Source organism: Delphinus delphis, chromosome 20 (genome assembly GCF_949987515.2).
Source record: "Delphinus delphis chromosome 20, mDelDel1.2, whole genome shotgun sequence".
Lineage (NCBI taxonomy): Eukaryota > Metazoa > Chordata > Mammalia > Artiodactyla > Delphinidae > Delphinus > Delphinus delphis.
In genome coordinates, this window is record NC_082702.1 from 11640814 (window position 1) to 11665505 (window position 24692).

The window sequence follows — 24692 nt, forward strand, 5'->3', positions numbered from 1 at the left end:
GAACAGGGCCTGGCAAGTAGTGGAGCTCAGTAAACGGAAACTAAGGAGGACCTAGAGTCCGTGGGCATGGCTTTCAGGGAGCCGGGACTTCACTGTGGTAGTAGATGGGGCCAGCATGGTTCTCTTGCCACTAGAGGTCCCCACAGCCCCATAGAAAAGCCTGAAGCTGTTTCTGCTGGTGGCAGGAACATTTAGGAAAATCTTCAGGTTCTCACCACCCCTGTCCCCTTCTCTCTGGCCTGACGTGAGCCTTCTCCTCCAAGGCCATCTGATTTTCTCACTATGCATCCCTGAAGGCGAACGCAGGTCTCGGAAGGGCACGATCTCCGGGGCAGTAGAGGAGGTGGCTTCTGGGACAAGATCCAGCTGTGGGATTGGAAAAGATTCTGAGTAACAGTCTCTGGGGGTAGGAAGCCTCACAAGGGGAGGTGCTCTGACACCCACCTGGAGCTGGCCTCTGGCTCAGCCCACGGATGTTGGTTGTGGGGAGAGGGGTGGTTGGGGTAGCTGACTGATGTTTGAATGCCCAATTTGTCTCAAGTATTTTCCTACATTTTTGGGAATGATCTTCACACTGATCCCATGAAGAGAACGTTTTGTAGGAAAGGAATCTGAAGTCAAAAGCGGTGAAGTGACTTGCCCAAGGTCATTCAAACTAGATAGGGCAGAGCTTGAATTTCAGTGTAGTTTGATTTGGTTTAATCACCTATACGCATTCCTCTACACTCTTCTGCCTTCTCCGTACTTGGGGGAGGGCAGTGGAGAGAGGATACGGTGAATGTGTGACTGGTGGAAATGCTCGGCTCCTATGCTAGTCTTTTCTCTTAAGAGCCACACTCCAAGAAAAATAACCCCCCCCCCCAAGGTTACTGTAGTCTTTTTGTTAGAATTCTTATCGGAATCCTAGTAAATGAGAGGTAAAGGGAAGCTGTTCGCATTGAAACGAGGGGAAAGGGAGGCATGAGAGCAGCCCACTCAGCCTCTCCCTTACTCTCGACTCCCTTCAGCAATCCTGTAGCCCTCTGTGGGCACTGGAGCTTATGCTTCTCTTCATTTTTAAAAAGGTAAACCACCACTCAGCCTTTTGATATCTCGACAGCTCCTAATGAAGTAGAGCGCTTAATATGTTAAGCAGTTGTTTTCGACCAGAGTGTGTTGATCGTGGGCACCATCTTTCAGTAACCTCATACCCTGCAGAAAGGACTCGAGCCATCTTAGCCCAGCATGCCAGAGCCCCTTAATCCACAGGTGAAGATTCATTCTCAGACTGCCTCCTTTCAGGAAGAGCTGTAACATCCAGAAAGTCATATCAAATAAATGCTTAGAACAATTGGAGGATTTATCTTTGCAAAACCAGATAAAAATCAGGCTGAATCAAGGGACAGGAATGGAGGAAAAAACCCTGAGGGTCAACCCTGGTTGACCCCAAGATAAAGATGCTTTCAGCAGAGAAGCAGCTGGGTGACAGTGGAGGGGATCACCCTCTATTGTGGTTCCTTTTTAGAGCCTCTAATGAAAACTTTAGACTCCCACCCTGAGAAAAGTTTATGTGTGCAAACATGTTTATGAACAAGCCATTGTTCACCGTCACCCTACCAAAACTTCCGTGGTCCTCAGTTGGACCACTCTCCTAAAAAAGATCGCACTAATCAGACCCTTCTTGGATGCTGGGATTTGCGTCGGACAGGCAAAGGTTCTTGAACTTTCATGTGTGTTAGGCAATTTCCCCAGAGATTTGGATCCAGCAAGCATGTCTTGGTGAGACCTAGGCATCTGTGTTTTGAACACACCAATTCGGATGCAGATGACTTGCAGACCCCACTAAAAAGAACCTTGCATTGCTTGGTTTTAGTTGGATGTGGAAGCTGCTTAAGCAGAACTGTCAAGGGGACAGAACAGTGGTCCTCTAGTGACAATATGTTCTTGATGATATGAGGCCCAAGTATGACTGTACAGGGGAGACCCTGTAGAGCAGCTGAGCACGTTTACAAGGCTACAGGCGGATGCCTAGTTCAGCTCCAGAGTGCTCTCAGGTGTGGCATCTGTGCTTGTCACAGGCTGGCCTGGGTGCCAAAGACCTTTTGGGTCTGTATGGTTCTGACTGCACCCCCTACAGTCAGGGGGCTGGAACAAATGACCTTCCTCCGGGTACTACTCTGAACCTCCAGCCCAACATCCCACTGCCCCATCCCTACTGACTTGGCTGGAGAGTTGGAGAAGTACTTTTTTTTTTCTCTCTTGCCAAAACGGTGCAGTACTAATATATTTTCTCTTTCGAAATGATCAAATCCTCTCCTACTCGTTTCCTTTCTCCTGTTCCCCTATCCCTTACTATTGAATTTGCAGAATCCCAGCACCTGTGTGCCAGGCATACGTTAGAGCATGGAACAGTGACAAGAAGACCTGACAGCAGTGAGAACACACAGTTATTGACACCATTTCAGATTTTCAGCAGTGAGGTCCTGGGGATCAGCCCGTGGTCTGGCCTGTGGAACGGTTGTTCCTGCCAAATGACTTAGTCGAGATGAGCACAAAAATTTGAGCGAATGAGAGACCTAATGTTCTGAAAAAGAAGTCAGGTGTGTATCTTGTACCACCAGACAACTTCAAAGTCAACTCTTTGTAAAGGGTCTTGTTAGTCCTCTGTGGATGGAGGTAGGGAACTACTCACTTGTTTCCTGCATTTCTCATAGTTCTCATTTATTGAAGCCAGCGTGCTGGAGATCTGTCCTAAGCACCTACGCCATCTCATTTAATTCTTACAACCCCACAGGCTACATATTGTCTCTGTGTTACAGATGTGGACACAAGTTCACATGTTGAAGGTCATATAAAATGGCAGAACTGAGATTTAAATTCAGGAATTTGAATTCGTTCTAAGTTCCAAGGCTTGTTTTTTTCTTTTCTTTCTTTTTTTTTTTTTTTTGGCTGCATTGGGTCTTCATTGCTGTGTGCAGGCTTTCTCTAGTTGCGGAGAGCAGGGGCTACTCTTCGTTGTGGTGCTCGGGCTTCTCATTGTGGTGGCTTCTCTTGTTGCAGAGCATGGGCTCTAGAGCACAGGCTCAGTAGTTGTGGCTCACGGGCTCTAGAGCAGAGGCTCAGTAGTTGTGGCGCATGGGCTTAGTTTCTCCGCGGCATGTGGGATCTTCCCAGACCAGGGCTCGAACCTGTGTCCCCTGCATTGGCAGGCGGATTCTTAACCACTGCACCACCAGGGAAGCCCCGAGGCTTGTTTTTTTAATTGGTGAAAAAAAATTGCTCAGGTCTTACTTCTGAACATTCCCTGAACAGAAGTAAAGCCTTCCCCTCCACAGCACGCACACACCCACCCCATACCCTGATTTCCCCGCCACCTTTCCCAAGACAGAGAGGAGACCAAGGGAGAAGAGGCTGTATTTCTCTCTGTACAGTTTTTAATTTTTTATTTTTTGATGTTGTTCAGATGAATGACACACTCAAGTTACAAAAATGGGGCCTTAAAAGAAGCACATTGTACAATGAACAAGCAGATTGGAGTTAAGAACACTGAAACGCTAACCCGCTACCACGAGAAGAGACAGGGAGGGGGTACAGGATGGGAAGGGAGGGGCTACCAACACAGGGGTCAAACAGAACTGAAAGGGGGGCTAACTTGTTGAGAATGGAGGAGAGGCAGGTCTCCTCCAGGGCCTACTCAATTTCCAGATGCCACTTCTTGGTCTCCCTTACTCACCACTTGCCACCTCTTCCCATCCCCATTCCAACCTGGTCTTTCAAATGAGTAGGTGAGAGACACCCACCCCAAAAAGGGCCAAGCCAATCGGATCTTTACAAGGTGGGATCGTCACCTTGCCCTAGTGGAGCCTTGGATTTGGGAGGAGATGGTGGCAGCAGTGGGATAAGAAGCCAGAAAGGAGCTAGCAGAGAGGAACTGACCAAAGATCAGGCCCCTGCTTTTCTCCAAAGACTCCTTGCCCCTTCCCCACCCTACCATGATTCAAAGGACCTCTCTACAAGTTGTCGAGAGAGGACCCCAGTCACCCTGCAATTATATAAATAAATAAATACTGAGCCCCTGGGCTTGGGGGACAGGCTGGGGGAGGGGCAGCAGGGATAGAGGAAAGGGAAGAGGAGAGGAGGGTGAGGCAGAGGGGAGGGGTCACAGACATAGTAAATAGTTGTCTCCGTCCCAGCAACAATTCTCTCTGGATTTTTCTCTCCTTTTTGTGTTTGTTTAACAAGGAGTTAACATCTCAAGGACAAATACTTAAAAATATACATTATTTTTTCTTTTTTTTGTTCACCTTTCTCATCGTCATCTTGCTTTGGAGACTGCTGAGGTCAAAGTTCAAACCGCATGAAGGAACTGCGGCTTGGAGTTTTTGTGTATTTTTTTTAATTTTTATTTTTAAATTTTTTTCACTTTTTTTTCCAACATATAAAAAGGTAGCGGAGTTGTCTGTGGGTTTTTTTTTTTTTTTTAATGGTTAAATCTTTGGTTTGTTTCTTTTTTCTCTTGGAGGCCTTTATCTCTCGCACTTGCCTTTCCCACTCAGAGGCCAGTGGGGGCCCGCGTGTCTCAATCTTGCTCAGTCTGTCTCACTCTCTCTCTCACTCAGTTCCCCCTACCCTGGGCTAAAGGGAGAGAGAGGCACCCTGGGATTTGGGTAGGGGGGGAAATCTAGCCAGTTCAAGAGGTCCCCCACTACGTGGCTAGTCCCTTACCCCATCTTCCCAGGGTGCAGGGCTTGGAGACCCTCTCTTGGCCTTCCCCAGGGAGGAGATGTGCGGGAAACTCACAGCCTTACTACCCCTTCTGATCTTAGCCCCAATCCATACAGAGGCTTGGGTTCCTCATCTCCACTGACCCCTACTTACCCTCCCCCAGCCCTCCCTCCCACTTCCACCCCCACCCTCCCAGAAGAGAACAGAGAGAGGTGTTTTAGTTACTGGCATTTTTTTTTTTTTTTTTTTTTGGCACAATTAAAAGGCCCACCATTAGGTAGACCCAGTCTCTGTCCCTCCCTCCAGTAGGAGGTCAGGGTTGGGGAGGAGAAATTCAGAGGGCTTCCACTTTCTCCAACCCATTCATCATCCTTTCTAGCCCAGGCCCCTGGCCCCCCACCTCAGACATCTCACCTAGCCCAGAACCCAGCCTGGGGTCTCCTTCCCCAACCCCATGTAAAGTTCCCCAGCCCCCCAACTCTCTCGCTCGCACACAGACACACGGACACAGGCTCTGTACAGACCACAAAATAAAAACGATGAGATAGTTTTGTTTCCCGGAGTCGAGACGGGGTGGGGGACTGGAGTGAAAGGGGCAGAGGGGGTTGGGGGGCATGAACTCCCCCATCACCTTCCCAACCCTGGCTCCCCAGGCCCCCGGCCCCTTGCCCTGGCTGGCCCCCAGCCAACGATATTTGGTTTCCATTTTTTAACATTAAAGTTCTATGAGGTATTTGGTGCCTTATCTCGAGTCCTCGGGGGAGGGGGCCCAGGGGGGAGACCTGGGGCGCACTTGCCCCTCCCTCCCTCCCACCCCCTTCCCAATATTTGGTTTCACAGCTGTAGTTAAAGCTTGGGATTTGGTTATTTTTCCCCCTTCCAGGAATTTTCTTTTTTTCTTGTTTTTCTTTTCCCAGTTATGGGGGTCAGACGGGGAGGGTCCCCACCACCCCGGCTGCACAGGGGTCCCTCCACCAATGTCAGGGCATCAGCCCCATCCCTGCCCCCTGCTTCCTCCTCTCCCCTCTGCCCCGCTCCTCCCACACTGGGGTGGAGGAAGGTCCCAGGTGGCAGGACTTGATGGAGAGGAAGCAGGATGAAGTGGGTGGTGGTGAGTCCTGGATTTTCTTTCCTTTTTTTTTTCTTTTTCTTTTTTCTTTTTTTTTCCTTTTTTTCTTTCTTTTTTTTTTTTTTTTCTTTTTTTCCTTTTTTTTGGTCTAGAATCATAGTTTTTGTTTGAGTCATCTCCACCATGCCTTCCATGCTGCCTGTCTTCTCAGAGGGGTTTTTGGTTGTAATTCCTTTCACTTGGCTCTGCTCAAATGTCCTTCCTATCTGTTCAGGAGCCCTTGGCCCCCTCTCCACCCTTGGGCTGGGGCCCAGGCCCTCTAGCCAGTCCCTTCTCTTCAGGAAATAAAAATGGACAAACTCAGAGGTAGGGTAAGGGCAGGGAGTCGGTTCAGCGGAGATGCTTACATTCTGGCGAGGATGGGTCGACGGCAGGCCAGGCCCCATCGGTGCCAGGGTGGGAGGGGCAGCCACTCCACCACTGCCCAGACAAGGCACCCCGAGACCCCTGAAACAGCTGAGCCTCTGCTGCCTCCATGTCCCAGCCCAACAGTTTCATTTCCCGAGTGGGAGAAGGGAGGCAAGAAAGAGAACGCTGAGGCCTCGGGGCCCGGGGTGGTGTCTGAGGCTCTGTCTGCCTCTCCTCGGAAGTGTCCGGCGACTGCCCATCTCCCGGGGCTCTCCCCTCCCTCTGCTCCTGCCCGGCGAGGGGCGGGGGCCACTCTGATTTCAATGGCTCGCGTCCTTCACAGCAACACTTTGGTTTGAGGAGAGACACAGAAAGAAGGAGATTAAGAGAGGTGAAAGCGGAGGGAAGGAAGAGGGAGAGACAGACCAAGAGAAAGGAGGAGACAGAGGGAAGAGGACAGACTGCAGAGAACAGAAGAAGAACTCAAAGGAGGAATCAAACCACCCGAAAGTTTGTTAGTTTTCCTTCGTCCATTCTTTTTTGCTTTCTTATTCCTTTTTTTCCTGTTTTTTTTTTAAAGCTTTTTCAGTTGATTGGGGGGGCGGGGAGCTCGGGGCTCTTCACCCCTGTCCCTGACACCCTCTCTCAGCCCTGCCCACCCGCTTCCATCCACCCTGGCTGAGGGACAGGCCCTGCCCCAGCCGCCCCCGTCCGGCTTTCCCGAAGACGACGTCCATGAGGTATTTGTGAAGAGAAAGAAGCATCTGTCCTTCCATCCGCCTCGGGGACCAAGGGCCTGGACCACTGGTGCAGGGGCTTGGCTCCCCCTCGCGGCTCCTTCGTATCCTTTGAAGAGTCCTCGTCTTCTTTCCCTTAAATATATATATATCTATAAATTCTTTTTTTTTCTAGTTTTAATTTATTGTTTGGTTTTTTGTTTTTGTTTTTTTTTGGTTCAGAACTTTGTTGGCCTCCACAACAGCAGGAGGGCAACGTGGCTCCCAGCAGCGTCTCTCCTCTGTCCGTCGAGATGTGTCCAGGGCTGGGCAAACACAGGGTCCAGCCAAGACTTGAGGGAGGTCTTGTGGGAGTGGTGGCCACCACAGCGCCCTCTCGGATGGGGGCCACAGGTCACGGCACTGTCCCTGCCACACGGACCCTGATGGGGACGCCATCTCGAGGAACCCCACCACTGGGGTGCGTGCGTGTGTGCATGTGTGTGAGGGGAGAGGAAGAGGCATCTGCCAGTATCGGAGGGGCACAGGGTGGGAAGAGCGAGGTGAGTTCTCTTTTTGGTTTCTGGTCAATGTCAAAGAACGTGAAGGATCCCACGGATAGGCACTGGAATATGAATTTTTTTTTTTTTTTCAGGGAAACTGACAGACGAGGATGGAAAAAAAGACAACTTGAAAGCCCTCACCTCATCCTCTCTTGCCTGAAGCTTCCACCTTCCCTCGGACTAGGGATGGGGGGGAGATTCCAGAGCAGAGGAGGGTGACAGGGTTGAGGGGGGACATGTGAGAGCTAGAACTTGGCAAAACGGCCTAGCCCACCCTTCAAAGGGAAAAAGGGGGAGGTACAAGGGGTGAAAAGTCAGCCCAGGCCTTCCCCTGAACTCTCCCCTGGCTGGGGGAGGGAGGAGGTTAAAGCGAGACCCCCCTGCCCGGGCAGGGAGAGCTGGGGGCCGGGCGAGAGGGGGGACACATGACAGGGACACATTCTGTTGAGCACAACGCTAAAAATTCTGTACATCCTTTGGATGAAGCTACTGAATATTTGGTGTAAAGTTGTTCAGGCCCTTTCTCTTTCACCTTCTGGAAAGGAATATTTGGCGGGTGGTTCTGAGCCCACCCCATCAGCCCCAGGCTGTGCCCTCCCTGCCTTGGCTGGCCCAGGACTGAGGGCTGCGGCTGGGAGGCTGGTACATTCTCTTTTTCCTTCTCTGCCCACGCCACACGCAGCGGGAGGCTTCGCCCCGCAGCCAGGGGCCCGCGTGTCCGCCCCGCCGAGGCTTCTCCGCCCCTGGCTGGGGTTCTTATTTGGTGTCGTAGCAGTGAGGGTGAGCACACTGAGGTCTGGCTCGAGACTGGTTTTTGGTTTGTTCGGTTTGGTGAGGGATTTTTTGTTTGTTTTTGGTTTTCTTTTTTTTTTTTTTTTAATGTTTGTTTTTCACCTCTTGTTCCTTTGGGGCAGCTGGTTTCTTTGTGATTATTTTTGGTTTTCTTTTTTCTGTTGGTTGGTTTCTTTTCTTTCTTTCTTTCTTTTCTTTCTTTCTTTCTTTTTGGTTGGTTGTTTTTTGTTTCTTGTTTTTTGGTCTTTCCTCCCTCGTCACTCCTGCTCCGAGGACCCTCTGCATCCCCACCAATGGCCTCCTCGCCCTCTTCCCAGGTGGGGGACGGAGGCGGGGGTCAGAGGAGGAGGAGGGGAGGCGTGGCGGGCCCTCACTCAGGCTTGGACCCTACCTCGGGCCCCCCTGGGCCTCCAGGGGTCTGTGCTGCCGCCTCACTGCAAGTGGAGGAGGACGACGAGGACGAGGACGAGGACGAGGAGAGGCCAGGAGACTTGCTGGAGATGGAGGCCGCCACGGCCGCCGCGGCTGCCGAGACCAGGCCCACACCAGGCGGGGCGCTGAGCAGGGGCAGCCCGGCGTGGTTCAAGAAGAGTGACGAGGTCACCAGGCCCGGACTCCCTGGGGCCGCGCCAGCCGCCCCCAGCACCAGGTTCCCGCTGCTGTCAAGGCTGGTAAGGGGCAGGGTTCCACCAGAGGCCAGGGCTGGCGGGGAGAGAGAGAGGCTGGGCTGGGGGCGCCTTCCGGTGTCCCACCCGCAGTGCCCCGTCTTCCCGTCTGACCCGCGGACCCCCATCAGCACCCCTCACACCTTCCCCAAAGGTGAGATGGGTATGAAGAGGCGAGCGATGCAGTGTGCAGGGGCAGGATGGCATGGCTGGAGCAGGAATGGGATGGGGGCTCGAGGCCCTGGGGGACAGGGCTGGTGGCGAGGGGAGTGACATGCGGGAGCACGCACCTTGGATAGTGGCCAAAGGGTTGTTGCTCATGAGGGCTGGACTCAGCCCGGAGCTCAACCCCACCATTGTGCTTCTGCAAGAGGCAAAGCAGAGGCATTAGCGGGGGCAGAGACCCTCCCACAGAACTGGGGGCGCAGCTCCCCACCCTGGAAGCAGCAGCGGCCCTGCTTCTCCCCACAGCCTCCTACCTGCAGCTGCCCACTTACCCCGTGCTGGGGTTCAGGCCCGACAAGCCGATAGCCGAGTGGCTGCCTTGAGGGCTGGGATTTGTGCTGTTGGTGGTGGCCGGGGGTGGGGGAGTGACAGAGGGGATGGAATTGAGGGGGGGCGCGGCCCCGCCCCCGGCCCCACCCCCTCCAGCTGTCCGGCTGGGGTGGAGGGTCCCCACAGCTGAGGATAAGGTAGTAACTGCCAGAGAGAGACAGAGAGATGGAGACTTCAGCTTCCACTCGTCCTCCACTGAGGTCGACGCCTGCTGTCTTCCCTGCCCCGTCCCGCGGCATCTCCTCAGTCAGAACACACTTAGGCCTCCTGCCCTTTCTTCTCACAGCCATTTCTTTGTGCCTCTGCCACGGTGACAGTAATCGCAGTAGAGCAGCTGCCTCCCACCGAGCCTGTGCCCTATGCCAGGAGCGTGCTCACACCCTGCTTATCCAGCCCGGAATCTCACCTCTGGGCCCCTCTGTACAAAGAACCAAGGGTTCCCAGAAGACAGAGCCCTATGGCTCCCTCTAGAGGCCAGGCACGGGCGTGTGGCCGCGCACACTGAGGCTGAGAGGGCTCTGAGCCCAGACTGAGACCAGACACCCAGGACAGCAATTCCCGGCCCTGGGACGTCCCAGCTGTGCCTTCAGGTGAGCACCTTCATCTCTCTGACCTTCAGTTCCCTCATCTGGAAAATGGGGCAGATAATGGAACCTATCTTATAAAATGGGTGTGAAGATTAAGTGGGTCAATATTCTTTATAAAGAGTTTAGACCAGTGCCAGGCACACCCTTATTACTTTATAAACTTCCACTTATTAGTTCTTAACCTGGGGAGGGGAAATATGGCGTCTGTTTTTATATTATTCTTACATATGGTGTTATACATGCCCTACCCCAGGAAGGGGCAAAGGAGGGCTTTGGGTACAAAAGTGTGTGTGAGTGTGTGTGTGTGTGTGTGTGTGTACACACACACACGTACACACTCTTCTGTGTATATATTCATGGATATAGCTTCTGTATGTATGTTATATTCACAATAATTTTATAACTGAGGCTCAGAGAAGTAAGGTCACTTCTGGAGTTCACACAGTTCATAAATGCCAGAAAGAGAACCCAAATACATCACCTTTATCAACCCCGTGCTTTTCTCACATGAAATCGTGGAGCAGATGAAGCCTGAGCTGCTCTGGCAGGGGGAGGTGAGGCTGCCCTCTCTCCTTCCCTGCCCCGCCTCCCGACCTCCAGGCTCAGCCTTGAGGCCTAGGGGTGCCCTGAACCGCTTGAGAACTTTGCGCTCGGGCCCGCGCTGTGTTCTCCCAATCCCCCTCACCATCCTCTGCCCTCCCTGACCTGTTGTGCTCAGACTGCTGGAAGCTTGGGACAACGGCAGGGTCCCGGCGCCCCCTTGGGGCGTGACCTGGGGAGAGAGGAAAGAAGGCACGGTTAGGCCACTGTCTTCCAGCAGCTCCCATGGTGCTCGCTGTGGTTACAACCCCCACACCTCTGCCTCCAAGACGGAGAAAGGGGGCTCTGGCTGCAAGGCTGTTTGTATCACGCCAAGCGCTTTCCATCAGCTTTCGTCACGTTTACCCTAGGTGATCCCGGGGCACAGACAGGAGGCAGTCGTTCCCTGCCTCTCCTCTGACACTGTCCAGTTGCAGGTCTGAAGTGTGTGTGTGTGTATATGTGAGAGCGCGCAAGCACACGTGCTCGTGAGGCTAGGGGGTGGGGTGGGTTATGAGGATAAGGTGTGTCTCTGCATCACAGTGTTGATACGTTATACTGCTTGATTTTCTGGGACCACCCACCAGCCTCCTTCTTAGCCTCCCTGCCTCCAGTCTCATCCTCCATCAACCCCAGAAGCCTCACTCTAAGAGTGACCCAGTCCCTCCCGGGCTCAAAACTCATCCTTAGCGCCTCACTGCCTACGGTTCAAGTTCAAGCCCCTTCAGCATTTGACTTGGTGTCTGGCCCCTGCCCATCCCCCACCCTACCCCCATACTCATTCATAAATAATCATTCCAGCTCTAAACCGCACTGGAGTTCCTCAAATTGGGCTCGGCACTCTGGCTTCTAGGTCTTCATGCACGTAGATCCCTTTGCCTGTCCTTCACGTGACTGACTCTTCTCCTTATGACTCAGCTTAGATGATCCCTCCCTTTACGTCATTGGGGAAGGGGGCTCCTCTGGGCCCCTTGCTGCTCTCTGTAGTGTCACAACCCTTTCCACACTAGACGGAATAAAGGGATGTCCCAGTGTGTCTGATCTCGAGCAGGCTGTGGACCTGAGTGCACACCCAGGGGTATAATGATCTCCCTGCCAGCATCTGTGTGGTCGTGAACCTGTGTGAGGGGGGATGCCTGTATCCTTTACCTAGTATCCATCCCCGTGTGGCTACGTCCTGTGATAACTCTGTGTTTGGCTACGTCAGTGTGTGTCGGTGGGTGCTTGTATCCCCCATGTAAGACCACAGTTCCCTGGAAACGGTGTTTCTCTGTGTGACTGTGCCCCGCCGCTGTGACAGCCTGTTCCCAAGGGTGACTCTCCCTGCCTCTGTTCTAGGAACTGTGGCCAACCGGGTAGGTTGTGCTTCACACGAGGCGCCTGCCAGGAGGCGAGGGTGTGCCAGAGCTTTGTGGCCCCACCCCTCGAGGGGCTCTTGGTACCAGATGGGGGCTGTAGCTGGCTGGCTTGCCCGGGCTGGGCAGCATGGGGGCCGCGCTGCAGGGGTTGATGCGTTTTTCCTTCTGGCGCCGGTTGCAGAACCAGACGCGGATCACCTCCTTCTCCATGTGCAGCTGCTCTGCGATCAGCAGGATCTCCTCTGAGGTAGGCTTCTGGTTCTGCGGGCAGAGGGCTCGTTAGCCCGGGGCTCCTCCTCCCGCCAGCCCTCAGGACCGCCCGGGAGGGTGGGGCCTCACCGCTAGAAAACTCTTCTCTAAGGCGAAGCGGACGTTTGTCTCGATGCTGGTCCTCTTCTTGCGTCTCCGGCCGGGGAGCCCGTCGAAACCCAGGCTGGGACTGCTCAGCTGGTTGGGACTGGGCAGGCTTGAGTCCACAGACATAGTCTCTGTGTCCAGGAGGAGACGGGGTCATGAGAGGGCGCTTCCCCCGGCCCGCCGCCCGCAGCCCGCCCGGGAGCCCCCAGCCCAAGTCCCACCTGCGTCGTTGAGCCACTTCTCCAGGAGAGGCTTGAGTTTGCACATGTTCTTGAAGCTCAGGTTGAGGGCCTCGAAGCGGGAGATGGTCGTCTGGCTGAAGTCGTTGCCGTAGAGCTTGCCCATGGCCAGACCCACGTCACCCTGGGCCAGTGGGGCAGGGATGGGGCTGCGTTCAGAGCCGGGCAAAGGGCTCAGCCCCGCCCACCATCTGGCCACACCCCACCCCGCCCACCAGGTGACTATGCCCCCCTTCACCCCGCCCACTAGGCAGCTACGCTCCCTCCCCCTGCCCACCTGCCGGTCACGCCCCTCACCCCGCCTACCATATGGCTACGCTCTCTACCCCGCCCACTAGATGACTAGGGCCCAACACCCCGGCCACCAGCTGGTCACACCGCCCTGTCACCCCACGCCCACCGCCTGTCCTGCCGGGTGGCCCCAGACCTGCGTGAAGCCCAGCTTGATGCGGCGTTGCTTGAAGGTGCGAGCGAACTGCTCCAGCTCCTCCAGGTCACTGGGCTCCTCGGGATGGGATGGTGGCTCCAAGCATTTGGGGGGCTGCGGGTGCGAGAGGTGCGGGTCGGGCAGCGTGGGGCGGGTCACGGCCTGGTGGGGTGGGCAGGTGGGTGGGATGCAGGACCGAGGACCAGGACGGGGCTCAGCATTGGCTGCGCAGTCCCCCCTCCCTCCCTCCCTCCCTGCCGTCCAGCCTCTTCCTGTAGACTCCCCTCCACCCACCCCCAGGTGGCCCCTCCACACTCATTGCCAATCAAGGTGACATTCTGCTGCCCCACAAGGGCCCACTCACTGCCTGAAACTCTCTGCACATTCCTCCCCGTCTGCAGGCTTCATAAGGAGCAGCCATCTCCTTTCACCAAAGGCTCTTTCTCTGAAGCTGGGGGAGGGGCTGGTGGTTTTAGCCTCCTCTCAGGCAGGGAATCGAGGATCAGCTCTGCTACCAAATTGCTGGGTAACTCAGGCAAGTTTCTTAATCTCCCTGGGCCTCAGTTTCCCCCTCTGCAGAATGGGAACAATCATGGCTACTCTACCTACCCCATGGGGTTGTTGGGAGAATCGGGTTAAAAGTAAGTAGGTTGCAAATAAAGTAAAAGTGTTTTTAAAAATAGACAAGGAGGGTGACTGGGGGAATTTACAAGGAAGCAACAGTTCTCTCTGGAATGCTTCATTTCCCTAAAAATAAAACATCTAAGTAGGTGGTGGGTACAGGGATGTTGGACGCACAAGTCCTTGATCCGTTATCCAAAACCCTGGGACCAGATGTGTTTTGGAATTCAGAATTTTTTCAGATTTTAGAAAGCCTACATGGGGCATATATCATAGATAATGTGAACCTCCACCATTAGAGTCAAGGCATCACCCCATATTCGGACATATCAACAGCTGTCAGCAAAGCACAAGTAGCACACAAGAGGGATAAAGAAAAGTCACACGCCGCCTGGCATCAGGCCAAGACAGGTTTTGCAGACTTCCCTGGTGGCGCAGTGGTTAAGAATCCGCCTGCCAATGCAGGGAACTCGGGTTCGAGCCCTGGTCCGGGAAGATCCCACACGCCGTGGAGCAACTAAACCCGTGAGTCACAACTACTGAGCCCGCGTGCCACGACTACTGAAGCCCGTGCGCCTAGAGCCCATGCTCCGCAACAAGAGAAGCCACCGCAATGAGAAGCCCGCGCACCGCAACTAAGAGTAGCCTTGCGCACAGCAGTGAAGACCCAATGCAGCCAAAAATAAATAAATTAATAAATTAATTAACTTTTTGGTTTTTTTGAAACAGTTCATATATTTTTTAAATTTTATTTTATTTATTTTTTTGCGGTACGCGGGCCTCTCACTGTTGTGGCCTCTCCCGTTGTGGAGCACAGGCTCCAGACGCGCAGGCTCAGCAGCCATGGCTCACGGGCCCAGCCGCTCCGCGGCATGTGGGATCTTCCCGGACCGGGGCACGAACCCGTGTCCCCTGCCTCGGCAAGCGGACTCTCAACCACTGCGCCACCAGGGAAGCCCCCCATATATTTTTTAAAAGGGCTGTTTTAAAAAATAGCTAGGAGGGAACTTTAAAATCCATAATCATGAAAAATTATGATTAAAGTTTAGGACCCAGTGGGAATTCCCTGGTGGTCCGGGGTTAGGACTCCACACTTCTACTGCAGGGGGCGTGAGTTTGATCCCTGGTTGGGGAACTAAGATCCCTCAAGCCCCAAGGCGCGGCCAGGAAAAAAGAAAAAAAAAAAAGTTTAGAACCCAGGCAGCAAACTTCAAGAAAGGCCATGGGGACCAGGCAGGAGGACACCAAGGCAGCCTGAAGAACTCACGCCTTCCAGGAGGGGGCCTGAGCTCACGCCATGTGTACGCAGATCCAGCCTTCCCAGAGCTTCTGGCTTGTCAAAAGAAGCTGGGAATCTGGTGTTTTCCGGGAATTTTGTTGACAACTAACTCGATTTTTAAATGAGTGTGGGCCCTTGTTTGCAGTCTCTGGTCTGGGAAAGGGACACGAACTAGTACCCAACAGAGCCTCAGGGAACGCCCCCCATTTGGAGTGCTGGAAGAGATCTGAGGCATTCATGCCCTAAAGGCCTGTGAACCCCCTGAAGTTTTGTGTTTGTGCACACGTGCATTTGGGGGCAGTGGGGGTCGGATTCAAATAATCCATCAGATTCTCAAAGGAGTCCATGTGCCTGCAAGGGTTAAGAGCCACTGGTCTGGCTGACTCCCCTCATTCCGTGGAGGAGGAAGCTGACTCAGACAGGGAAAGTGGCTTGCCTGGGGTCCCACAGCAAATTAGTAGCAGAGCAGCGCTGGGCCCCAAGGCTCCTGACTCCTATCTTGGCCCCTGTGGCTGGTGGGGGGGGGAGCAAATGGAGAGGAGACCCTCACTGACCACCACTCCACGCCATCTGGCCACAGCCTGACGCACTCAGTGGACCACTCACCTGTGTGGGCAGCCCTGCCCGGGGCTGGGAGGTCAGAAGAGCTCCCTGGGTTTGCTGAGGTAGCTGGAATAGATTTGGCGTCGGTAGCAGGCCTGGGGGGACAAGAGGGATCGCACAGGGTGAGGGGGGCAGAGAGAGATCTGTGGAGGCGTTGGGGAGGCCATCCGGGGTGAGGGCCTTACCTGGCTGACTCTGCTGGGCCTGCGGCAGCAGGAACTGAGCAGGTGGCTGGAGGTGGTGACCCGGCACAAGCACCAGCTGCTGCAGCTGGAGGAGCTGCTGGATGTCCTGACAGGGAGGGGGGTGAACAAACACCAGCCTGAGTCCTGGCCCCGCTCTTCCCTCTGCATCACCCGAGCCCCGAGGGGTGCGCCGCAGGGCAGGCTGGCATAAGGCATAGAGGGATGGAGCATGGGTCACTGGGTGCAGCCCTGAGCTAAGGTCATCCGGGAGGCCGGAGCACCCTACATGGGTCATCACAGGAGGGCTCGCTCTTTATTTACCTTTTCTTTCTTGATGAAATATTTGCCTTGTCCTATATTCCCACAGAACAAATAGGATCGTTTAAAAATGTAAATCAGACCAAGTCTTCCTTTTAAAACACTCCCAAGAAAAAAAAAAAAAAAAAAAAAAAAAAAAACACTCCCAAGGCAAATTACATCATGTCTGGGAATAGCTCTAAAATACTCCAGCCCCTAGCGGCTGATTAAATCGGTACAGAGACTTTGGAAAACTCTCTGGCACTCCTATGAGTTGAATTGTGTTCCGCCCCACCCACCACCAAAAAAAAAAGATATGTTGGAATCATAACCATCCCCCAGAACCCCAGAGTGTGACGTCATTTGGAGATAGAGTCTTTGCATGTGATCACGTTAAAATGAGGTCATATTGGGGTGGAACCTAATCCGGTACGACTAGTGTCCATATAATACGGGGAAATTTGGAGACAGACGCACTACAGCTGCACTGAGATACTATTTTTACCTCATGACAGTGCATGACACACTATGTTGGGGCGTGAGGGGAAACAAAAATTCTTGCACATCGCTGGTGAGAGGGTAATCCGGCAACGTCTATTAAATTACCAGTACACATATCCTTTGACTCAGCCACTCCACTTCTAGGAATTTATCTTAGGGATATACTTGCAGTTGTGCAGAATGTCCTCGCTAGAAGGATACTCCCGGTAGCAAGCAGTGTTTTAGCAAAAGAGTGGGAACAAGCTGAGTGTGTAGCAGCGGGGGATGGGTGAATGAATTAGGGTAGATCTTCATGACAGAATATTTCGTGTTCATCAAAAAGATCGAGGACACTCTTTGTCCTGATATGGAACAATCTTCAAGATGTCCTGTGGAATGGAGAGCTCAAGAGGAAAAACACTGGGTATGATGTGCTACTGTTTGTGTTAAAAAAAAAAAATTATACCCTGGTACCTGCTTGGGTATGCATAGATTATACTTAAAAAACGATACCAGAAACTGGCAACGCTATAAACCCTTCTGTACCTCTTGAATTTTGAACATTTACCTTGTCCAAATAAAGGAATAAATACCCAGGTGTCCCACCCCCACTCGCCCGGTTGAGCAGTCACTTATGCCCAGCATCCCTACTTTTCCAACCACTCGTCTTGCAAGAGTTCCAGGCTGTTCCCTGTCCACCTGCAAAGGCCTCTGCTTTCTCCGTGTGCTTTAGCAAGTGGACAGAGTCCCCAGATGCTCCCTGACCTCTCAGCTTTCTCACTCTAGCTGCCAATCATCTAAGAATACAGTTTAAGGAGTTTGACATCCTACTCTATATCCTTTGAAACTGCATCCACTCTGCCTTCCCTTTTGAGACCCTCCCCACCCACCCAAGAAGGCCTCCCTGGCTATTTCTCTTCCGCACTTGGATTGACCCTGGGCGGTGAGTGAAGCCGGGGCTTTAAGGCCTGCCATTTACGGTGGACCCTTCCAAGACCCCCATACCTAATCTTGTTTTATAATTTTGTCTTCTTCTTCTTCTTTTTCTGGCTGTGAGGTGGCTTGCAGGATCTCAGCTCCCCAACCAGGGATTGAACCTGGCCCCTGGCAGTGAAAGCGTGGAGTCCTAACCACTGGACCACCAGGGAAGTCCCTTTTCATCAAATTTGTAATATCGATTGTACACCCAGCTCCTTGCCATGGCCCTGCATGACCTGGCCTTCCTCACCTCCCACGACTCTCTCACCCCCTAACTCATCCAGCCACACTGGTCTCCCTCCTGCCACTGAACCCAGAAAGAAATCCCCACCTCAGGGCCTTTGCACGTGCTATTCCCCCCCCACCGCTGCCGCTCTTGATCTGCACATGACTGGCCCCTCATCATCATTTAAGCCGTTATCAAATGCTCCTTCCTCAGAGAGGCTTCCTCTGGCCACCTGCTCTGACACGGAGATTTTTCCCCCCTAGTCGCTCTCTTACAATATGTTCTTTTCCTTCCCTCATAGCAATATCAGCTTCCTGTCTGTCTCCTCAAGAAGGGTTGGTGCCAGCTCCACGAGGGCACAGATTTGTTTGCCTAATTCCTCACTGTAACCCTCATGCAGAAAGGTGCCTGGGTGTGGTGGATGATCCCCAAACGCTGGTTGACCAAAGGAATTCAAGAAGGAGAGAAAGAGAGAAGATTCTGGGTGAACAGTGAGCTGACTCAAGACTGGGGTTAGGGACTTCCCTGGTGGCGCAGTGGATAAGACTCTGCCTGCCAATGCAGGAGAACGGGTTCGAGCCCTGGTCGGGGAAGATCCCACATGCCGCGGAGCAACTAAGCCCATGAGTCAGAAGTACTGAGCCCGCATGCCGCAACTACTGAAGCCCGCGCGCCTACAGCCCGAGCTCCGCAACAAAAGAAGCCACCGCAATGAGATGCCCGCGCACCGCAACAAAGAGTAGTCCCCTATCGCCACAACTAGAGAAAGCCCGCGCGCAGCAACGAAGACCCAACGCAGCCAAAAACAAAAAAAAGACTGGGGTTAGCCAGTAGAAGGCGCCATTTCTCCACAACCTAGAGCCATCTGAATCGGCACACCAGCTGAAGCCACTTGGGGGCGTGTTAGGACGGAGACAGGGTGGAGAAATTGGAGTAGGCGGAGGGATGCCAGCGCTCCGCAGGCCCACCCCTCCCCACCCCCGCCCCGTAGTGGATCGTCTGCTCTGTCCCTAACCCGTGAGAAGAGCTAGCACAGCCCATTAAAACCGAGAAGGGGGGAGAGAAATTCTTGCTCATCGCTACATTCTCTTCACTCCCCTGCCCCAGTGCAGGCATAGAACGGGCAATCCATGAATTTTCAGTGAATGAATAAGGTAACCCTTAGGACTGGTGGTGTTTGGGGGCAGACTGGCTGTGCTTTGCCACAGGTGGGATCTTGGCCACAGACTGGGGGCAGAAAGACTGAGACACACGGTTCATATGACACATATGGGTTCATATGGGTGAACTGCAGTGTAATCACCCACTGGGCTTGGTTCCACCTGGTGGGGAGAAGGCAGCCTTGAGCAGGAACTAGAGGCCGCTGGGGCCCCAGAGCCGTGCAGGTGCGCTGCCTCACTCCAGCGCGCAGGGCCGACTCCCCTCTCCCCCATGACTGGCCTCACACGCTACACTCCCGCAGCCCCAGTGGGGACGGTGTTGACATGCACGTCGACACTCACTTGCCGTCTCTGATATGGCAAATTTTGACCAGTTCTGGACACTGCGTGCTGCAAAGACGTGGACAGCCTAGAGTGACGTCCAGAGTGGGGAAGGGATGGGGTCTGGGGACCCTGTAAGTTACTTGCAATTGATTGTAGAAGGGACCGCCTAGGGAGGAAGGCAGTGAGCACCGTCCTGGGGGTCAGCTGGGTGAAACTGCACCCCCAGAATGGTGCAGAGGGAGTTCCCACACTGGGTGGGAAGGTCACCTCGGTGTGCAAGGATCCCTTCCAGCCGAGAACCGTGAGGGCTAGAGTCCTGGCCATCGTGCCTGCTTTTTTTTTTTTTTCTTTGTTTGTTTTTGTTTTGTGGGATCTTTGGGGATCTTAGTTCCCCACCAGGGATTGAACCCGGGCCCTTGGCAGTGAAAGCGCGTAGCCTTAACGACTGGACCGCCAGGGAATTCCCGTGCCTGCTTCTTGCTGTGTGACTTGGAGGAAGCCAGCTGTCTCTCTGGGCCTTACTGTATAGGGTGACAGTGCACGGTGTCCTGGAACCACCTGGGCTCTGGAGATGGCCAGACACCTGACTCTGTCCCTTACACACCGTGAGACCATGGGCCGTTCCTTACCCTCTTTAAGCCTCAACTTCCTCAGGTGACACCTCAATAATTCTTACCTCATGGAGCTGTTAAAGGATTAAATGAGACAACAGGTGTAGAACGTTTAGTCTGATCCCTGGTTCACTGACGTGGTCCTCCGTAAAGGGCAGTCCTTTTTAACTGAGTCATTTCTCTCAGGGCTCAGTTTTGTCATCTATAAAATGGGAGTAATAATGTCTAACTCTTCACTGGGTTGTTTTGAGGCCTGAGGAATATTATTATTCTCAAAGCATTTTGGAAATCACAACCTACTCCAACACCAGCATTTGCTAGCACTGCACCCTCACATCAGCCGCCTCATGTCACCCCGTGAGGTCTCGAGGGCGGCAGCCCCACCAGTCCATCCTCTTCCTGAAAACTTACAACTTCCAGCTCCCGCCCAGACCCTCCACTGAGCTGCAGCCCCGAATATCCATCTGCCTATTTGATGTCTCCCACTTGGGTGATTAATAGACTCTGAACACTACCACGTCCGAAGTGAAACTCCTGGTTCCCCAGCCCCACCCTCCAAAACACCCTGTTCCTCCCCTGCCTCCCCCAGCGCAGGAAACCACCTCACCGCCACCAATCTCTGAAGCCCAAATCCCAGGAATCACCCTTGACCTATCGGATCCACACGAAATAGCATCCCGGACCCCACCTTCACCCTCATCGCCACCTCGATGCCTGCAAGGACTTCCCACTCCTTACTTCTAGCCCATTCTCCCCACAGCAGCTGGAGGGAGCTTTGTAAAGGGTCAGTTGGGACCCTCGCCAGCTTAGAACCCCCAACAACCTCCCATCATACCCAGCACACATTCCAAACTCCTTGATCTTGCCCATGAGGCCCTGCAAAAGCCAGTCCTGCCTGCCTCCCCACCTCACCAGTTATTTGTCTCCCGCTCACTCTGTCCCAGCCATTCCACTTTCCCCTGTACCCCGAACAAGTCAAGCTGGTTTCCACCTCAGGACCTTTGCACCTGCTGTTGCCCTTTCCTAATCTCTCCCGCTGCCTTCTTCATGCCTGACTCATTCAGGTCTCGGTTCTCAAAGGCCACCTTCTCAGTGAAACTTTTCCTGACCACCCCATTAAAAGTGGCTTCCTCCCTTGGGACTTCCCTGGCAGTCCAGTGGTTAAGGCACTGCACTTCCACTGCAGGGGGCACAGGTTCCATCCCCTATGCCGTGCAGCAAGGCAAGAAAAAAAAAAATTGTGGCTTCCTCGGTCTAGGACAGCGCCCTGTATCATTTTCTTCATTACACTTATGCTAAAACCGTCTTGTTTTGCCGATATGTTTACTTGTTTACTGTCTCGCCACTAGAACATAATGTCCTCAAGGACAGCCACCTCTGCCTCATTCACAGCTGTCCCCTCAGGGCCATGAATGAGCACCTGGCATACACAAGGTGCTCGATAAGTATTAGTTGAATGAACAAATGACTACGATTATTCCAGTCCCTCCACTAGGGGAAGCTCTAAAGGTTGGAGGTGGGGGGTGGACAGAGGTAGCCTGTCTCTAGCGTCGGGTCTGCTACGTCCCCCCGTCCCCCAGAGGTTGGCCCTGCCACATGGAGCCCACGAGGTCCTGGCGACTGGGGCAGAACACCGTGGAGCAGAGAACCATTCAACAGGGAGAAGAAAACACCTACCTGCCAATTGCACATTACATTCCATGCTACCTCATGCTAAAATTCCAGGACAGACGAGCAACAGCAGATCCCAACCCAGGAGTCCTGGAGTGACTGGCATGCCTCTGGACCGGCCCAGCTCCTGGACTCTGGGGCCTGTGGTGCCAGGTGGGCGGCTGAGCTGACCTGGCATCCCCCGCCCCTGCTCCAGCAGCAGGACCCATCTCCTCCTCTTGGGGACCTGCCCTCCCCCACTCTCAGGTCACGCAGTCCAGGTGGGGCTGACCCCACCCTCCCGGGAGCTGGGAGCAACGACTCAAACCTGGCCACTGGGTGTGTTTCTTCTCTCTGGGTGGGGTGGCTGCAAGTCTTGAAGTGCTGGTACCCATTATGCCCGACCCAGAATGAAAAGGGAGACAGATCCCTGGGGCCAGGCCTGATGTTCCAGGCTGGGCCTTTTCTGTGATTTGAGCCAAACAGTCCCTTTTCCTCTTCAGCTGCCTAGAGTGTGGCTGTGGCCCCACTGACACCCGCTCCTGGCTCATCCTTTGCTGCCTCCCACTCCTCACCTCCCCAAGGCTGCCCTGCTCTCTCGCTTTGCCTTCACCAGTCCCACGCCTGGAACCCTTTCCCCAGCTCATCCACCTGGTAAACTCCTACTTGTTTCCTGCCTCGGTTCAGATACCACCTCCTCCAGGAAGCCTTCCCTGACTCCCTCAGACACAGACCCCTTTCTTTTCCCGCATCCCCCACCACATCCAGCAGGTTTCTCTGCGAAACCCTTCTTCACTAGGTCCTACCCCCTGAAAGCTCTTCTCAAGCTTTATTTGCTGTGGTCTTAGTACGAAAATAGGGACGTTCCTCCCCGCCCCCACCGCCGCCGCTCTCCAAATACAAAATGATGTTTTAACAGTTAATGTAAATGTTCAGTCAATGCCTACCCTACCCCAGGCATTCTGAATTACTCCCCTGGAGAGATGTCTTCCCCACCCCTGATTGAAAAGCTGCAGCAAAACATCCCTCATTGCTTCAGTAAACGTCTGTGTGGCCCCCTCGGTAGAAAGCATCATGCTGAGTTGAGTGCTGGACACACAAATTGTAAACCTGTATTATAGGGACTTCCCCGGTGGTCCAGTGGTTAGGACTCTGTGCTTTCACTGCCGAGGGCCGGGGTTCGATCCCCGGTCAGGGAACTACGATCCCACAAGGCAAGAGGCGCAGCCAAAAAAAAAAAAAAAAAAAGTCAGTGGTAAAATTGTATTATAACTGTCCCTTCTGTACAGGCTAGGGAAATGCAGGGAAGGTTCCTGCCAAACTGACCGGCATTCCTTTGGAAGTTGGCAATAGAAGGACAGAAGGGGGACTTTCCCTTCGTACTTTATGTAATTTTAAAGTGATAGGGTTATGGATGCTTTTTGACTTTCGGAATATTTTTCAAGTAAAGCATTTCTTAGTGGCTCATTGGTGTGTCTGTTTCCCTACAAGACAGGGAGCCCCTCTGGGGACAAGGCTGGGTCTGAGTCATGCCTGCTTCCCACCAGGGCCTGACCCAGGAGGCGGGAAGTGTCTGCGAAACGAGGGCAGGACAGAGCTGGGCAGGCACAGGCAGTTGCACTGGCAGGCACGCGACACAGGCTGGGGAGAGGGTCAAGCCCGGGGCCGAGGCCGGCTGCGGCTGCAGCGGGCAGCGAGGGCAGAAGGACGGTGGTCCCCACCCCGGCTTGGGCACGGTATGGTGACCGGCTCATGGGCTGTACGGGATAAACATTGGTCTGTTGGGGAAGTGAGATCACAGGGTGACAGAACTCCCAGAAAACAACTTCAGCCCAGCTTTGCACTTGCAGGAGACAGATGGAGATCAGAGCTGAGGGAAGCTGGGGCAGGAGGAGAGAGAGGAAAGGGCTGGGTAGGAGGGATTCGAGGGGACCTTGAGAATCAGGGCCTGGGCAGGTTACAGGTGGCAGAGGGTCGGCCTTCTGCTGCTGGTGGCCGTAGGGGGTCCGGAAGAGGTGGTTCTGGGGGGGTGTATGAACAGGAGTGCCTGCTGGTCACAGGGGCTGAGGGCCTGGCTGGGTCTGCGCTAGGCTGCCCCGTCCCTCCTCCCTCCCTGGGTGATCAGGGCTGTGGCAGAAGGAGAGGCGATGGGCTGGGGGCCCCCAGAGGAGACAGGAGGCAGGAAATCAAAGCAGCTGGAGGGAGGGAAATCATGGAAGACTTCCTGGAGGTGCAGGCTCCCAAGCTAGGGCTTAAAGGATGGAGAGGAGCTCTCCAGGTAAAGGGAGGGGGCTGACTTCCAGGTAGAAAGGAGAACAGGCGCAGGAACACCAAGACTGGAGGAGCCCTGAGCCTCCACCTTGCTCAGTGAAGCGCCCTGTGTGCTACAAAGCAAACAGATCACCGGCTGCTGGGGTCTCTGGTGGCCGGGGTGGGAGGGGTGCCAGTTAGAGGCAGCAGCCCCAGATCACGTGGTTAGAGCCCTGGACTCCCAGGCCTGGCTTCCAGGCTGGCTCTGCCACTTGAGCTCACGGTGTGACCTGGGGCAGGCAAGTCACTTTGCCTCCCCGGCACGCCCGCTCCTCCACCCACCCCCCACCGGCGCCTTGGCCAGGACGAGGATTTGTGGATTCAGGGAGGTCACGTTAGCATAGTGCCTGGTACAAAGGCAGCACCCGACAGACTACCTATGGCAACGGTGGCAAGCCAGGCATTGGGAGGATCTGTTTGGAAGAGTCGCTGCAAAGCAGCGAGGCCAGATTGCTCTGCGTTTCTGCAGAGCCAGGCCCAGCGGCAGGAAGCTCTAAGGAGACAGAGACGCACTCAGTGTTACGGACAGCCCCAAATGGGAGTGCTGGTCAGCAGTGGAACGGGCCCATCGAAGGCCGACCGCCGCCAAGGGAACAGCCTCGCGGGTGCTGGACAGCTCCCTGGTGTAGACAGCATAGGCCAATCCCTCGCTCTAGGACTTGCCAGGCCCTTCACCGCGCTGGAACACGGGCCACAGACTCAAACGCTCTATGGAAACCAGGTTAACAGCACAAATGGGTGACATGGCAGGGGTGGAAGGAAGGGGTGGGCTGGAAAAAGCAGCCTGTCGGAAGAGGAGGCCTGCCCAGCCTCTACTCTGCTCCCGCCAACCATCCTTATGGGAAGTCTGTTGGCCAATATCATGGTTGAATTGTGTCCCCTAAAAAGATATGGTAGGGGACTTCCCTGGTGGTCCAGCGGCTAAGACTCCATGCTTCCACTGCAGGGG

The 24692-nt window shown here is 54.1% G+C and overlaps 1 protein-coding gene across 4 annotated transcripts in view; it reads right to left on the minus strand.

Moving 5' to 3' along the window:
* Nucleotides 1–8587: 8587 nt before the first annotated feature.
* The window catches only part of POU2F2 (POU class 2 homeobox 2), a 29664-nt gene continuing 13559 nt past the window's right edge, over nt 8588–24692 (minus strand). Inside the window, exons 7-16 of one of the 4 annotated variants that reach the window (XM_060000287.1) lie at nt 15708–15813; nt 15526–15617; nt 13020–13181; nt 12575–12716; nt 12336–12484; nt 12081–12257; nt 10765–10831; nt 9415–9616; nt 9208–9281; nt 8588–8954 (exon numbers count right to left, since the gene is read on the minus strand). In XM_060000287.1, the coding sequence (XP_059856270.1) occupies nt 8623–8954; nt 9208–9281; nt 9415–9616; nt 10765–10831; nt 12081–12257; nt 12336–12484; nt 12575–12716; nt 13020–13181; nt 15526–15617; nt 15708–15813 (1503 nt within the window). In that variant the 3' untranslated portion in view covers nt 8588–8622. Of the gene's footprint in view, nt 8955–9207; nt 9282–9410; nt 9617–10764; nt 10832–12080; nt 12258–12335; nt 12485–12574; nt 12717–13019; nt 13182–15525; nt 15618–15707; nt 15814–24692 lie in introns of those variants that run through there. The other 3 variants (XM_060000289.1, XM_060000288.1, XM_060000290.1) reach the window with 3 other exon arrangements.